We start from the raw sequence: 3,240 nt of genomic DNA on the forward strand, positions 1-3,240 counted from the left end.
AGAGCATAAACCGCCCCTTCACGCGTCACCGTCCCAGCCGGGCGTACATGAATAGCAGAGGCGCTTTTGTCCAAGCCATCTCTCTCGTGTCGTCCCTATAAATACTGGCAACCTGTCACCCTGCCTCAGACAGACCCGGGACACGGGTAACTCGGCGACACACGGGCCACGCACTGTGCGGACGCGAAGCCTGCAGGACAAACTCCACACACGACGTTGGGTTCCAGGTTGGAGAACCAGAGAGACTTAAAGTCACCGAGTGAAGTAAGCGAGCGAGAAAAAAGAGGGAGAGAGGGAGAGAGGGAGAGAGAGAGAGAGAGAGAGAGAGAGAAGAGAGGAGAGAGACGAGGAGAGAGAGAGAGAGAGAGAGAGAGAGAGAGAGAGAGAGAGAGAGGCGACGCGACCTCCTGCACAAAACTTCCGAGAGCGCGCAACTCATCCTCCTGCAAGATGCACTCGGACTCCAGCTCGAGCAGCAGAGCCTCGTCCCCGGACATGGACGGCATGTTCCTGCAGCACCACCACCACCACCTCATGGGCTCCGTTTCCTCGTCCACGCAGAGCAGCGAGCTACGGCACAAGCTGGCCGAGATGGAGCAGCACCTGTCCTCGCGCTCCGGCGACCGCGGCCGCCAAGTACAAGCTGAAGAAGCAGGTGACGGAGCAGGAGATCCAGCAGCTCCGCCTTAAGATCAACGGGCGCGAGAGGAAGCGCATGCACGACCTCAACCTGGAGCCATGGACGGCCTGCGCGAGGTGATGCCCTACGCGCACGGGCCCTCGGTGCGCAAGCTGTCCAAGATCGCCACGCTGCTGCTGGCGCGGAACTACATCCTGATGCTCAACAGCTCCCTGACGAGATGAAGCGGCTCGTTGGGGAGATTTACGGCGGGCATCACTCGGCCTTCCACTGCGGGACCGTGACGCACGCGCCCCCCGGCGGCGGTGTGGGACACCCGGGCAGCGGCGGCCCTGCGCACCCGGTGGTGCATCACCCGCTCCTCGGGGGCGCGCTGTCCTCGAGCACGACGTCCACTTTGTCGGGCGCGCTGCCGGGACTCACGTCGATCCGGACGCCCCACTCCCTGATGAAGAGCGGCCCCGCACCCCCGGCTCTGCAACTGGGCACGGGCTTCCAACACTGGGCCGGGCTACCCTGTCCGTGCCCCATCTGCCAAGTGCCTCCCCCGCCTCCACCCCCTCACCTCCCCATCCCCTCCGCCGGGCTCACGAGACTCTCCGGCGGGGACGGCAAAGACGAGCGGATGAAGTGACTGCAGCGGCGGTGCTGAGGCTGAGGGATGCTGAGTGTAAATAGTGTAAACAGAGAGTAGTGGGCATGACGACAGCTACATATGGCCTTACCGGTGCATGCGTTGTTTTGTCTGTATTACTATTATTATTTGGCGTATATGACAAAAGTTGATTTTACCTCCTTGTAGCAAGGACTTCAAAAAAATACAATGTTCATTTCCAAGTCGATGTAAATATTTGTGTCTTGCAACAACGCTTGACATTTTATTTCGCCTACAGGCTCAGCTCAGTCAGCTGAATAAAACCCGCATGGATATGAGTTAGAATTATTATCTTTTGTATTCTCGGATTGAATACTCTCGTGCCTTGTACCAAGGAGTTCAGACGGTGTGTGAGCAGCATCACATCATTATGAGCATCATCACATTATTATTATTATGTGGAGACCAGTCACGCATCCGCTCAACACTGATTACAGAACATGAGGTGTATGCTTTAAATATAGTGCAATGTTATTATATCTGTACTATCAATGTCGACATTATTGATTATTAATAATGATTAATATCGTAGTGATGACGATAAAATCCCTTACAAAACAGCATGATAGTGTTTCTGTTTTCTTGTTTTTGTCGAGCAGAACTTGTTGTGTACAGGGACCTGGTACCCGTGTCTATATTTTTGTACATTGTTGATTGATTCAAATATTTATTATCTCCCAGCATGGAAGGAGTTTCAATAAAACAGAAATAATCCTACACACGCATGTATCATCTCACGTTTCTGGTTAGATTTAATTTCAGGTTCATTGAATTGAGTAATTTAAGAAAGTTTCAAGAAAAGTCAGAAGTCATTTAATGGTAATACAGAAATTATTTCTCTATAGCCTAATTTATCTTATATAGGCTACTATAATAGTTATTGTAAATATCATATCTTTATTTGTAATAATGGTCAACTATAACTAAACCGAATAATTTACAATTTCGAATTAACATTAGAATCCCGCAGTTGTAAATATCACATTAATATGGTTTGCCTATTTATGTTCACCAATGAATACAGTAAACATTTAGTCATTCATAATATATTCACAGGGTTTTCCAATGTGACTCAATTACGATTGCCTGTTTTGTTTTTGTCGTTTTGAATCAAACTTGCATGATTTAAATTTGAAAAATATAACGGATATTAGCAAATTAAATGCAATGATTTATATTAGTGTTGATGATAACAGCGATAATAGTGTTTATGATATAGGCTAAGGCCTATTGAAAATAAATAGTTATAGATTCAAATAATGAATTTTGTGTATTATTTTGGGGTAAACTACCCAAACAATAAAAGGCTTCGGTCCAACTGGTCTTTCTAATGTTCACCAACCGGGAAATATATTTTACCAGCAGGGTTCTGCCGTCTGAGTCCCAGTCCTGGTTCTGATCTCCATGACAAAGTTGTACTGGTTAAACCGGTCCTGGGGGACCACGAGTCCACACAATGCGTGCATTTTGTAAATGAAACGAAACTCATTTAGTAAGCGATAGCTTATGACAAATAAATAAATAAATAAATAAATACACAAATAAATAAAGGGATCGGTTGAACCGCATGTGATCCGTCTGGGGAGCGCAGAGCGGTGTTTGCGGCGGGGCCCCCCAGGGGCCCGGGCCGTCTGATCTCGCTGCTGATACCTCGCGCGCTAACAGAATGGATGTTTGTCGAGATTACACGTTAATTGTTCATCGGGGGACCAGGGGAGGGGAAAGCACATCAGAGCCGGGCGGCGGATTACAGGCTCCTAAACGCAGTAGATTATTCTGATCCCTCCTTATTCTCAGCGCATGTAAATGAGCAGGACGACATATCCAACAGCGGAAAAAAAGAGCCCCTTTGTAACTCTTAGCGAGCTCCATGTTTGCTTTTATACCGTTTTGCCTACATTTTGCGAGGGAAAACTGAAAGGGGGGAGAATGAGTTCATTTAAAC

At 48.1% G+C, this 3,240-nt stretch overlaps 1 protein-coding gene across 1 annotated transcript; it reads left to right on the forward strand.

The window, feature by feature from the left end:
• Nucleotides 1-215: 215 nt before the first annotated feature.
• Nucleotides 216-2,012, forward strand: olig3 (oligodendrocyte transcription factor 3). Its single transcript, XM_060073291.1, is given in 4 exon segments — nucleotides 216-593; nucleotides 595-733; nucleotides 736-853; nucleotides 856-2,012. Coding segments are annotated over 4 exon segments (819 nt in total). The 5' UTR covers nucleotides 216-450; the 3' UTR covers nucleotides 1,275-2,012.
• The last annotated feature ends 1,228 nt before the right edge of the window (nucleotides 2,013-3,240 follow it).

This window comes from Gadus macrocephalus, chromosome 15 (assembly GCF_031168955.1).
Source record: "Gadus macrocephalus chromosome 15, ASM3116895v1".
Classification (NCBI taxonomy): Eukaryota; Metazoa; Chordata; class Actinopteri; order Gadiformes; family Gadidae; genus Gadus; species Gadus macrocephalus.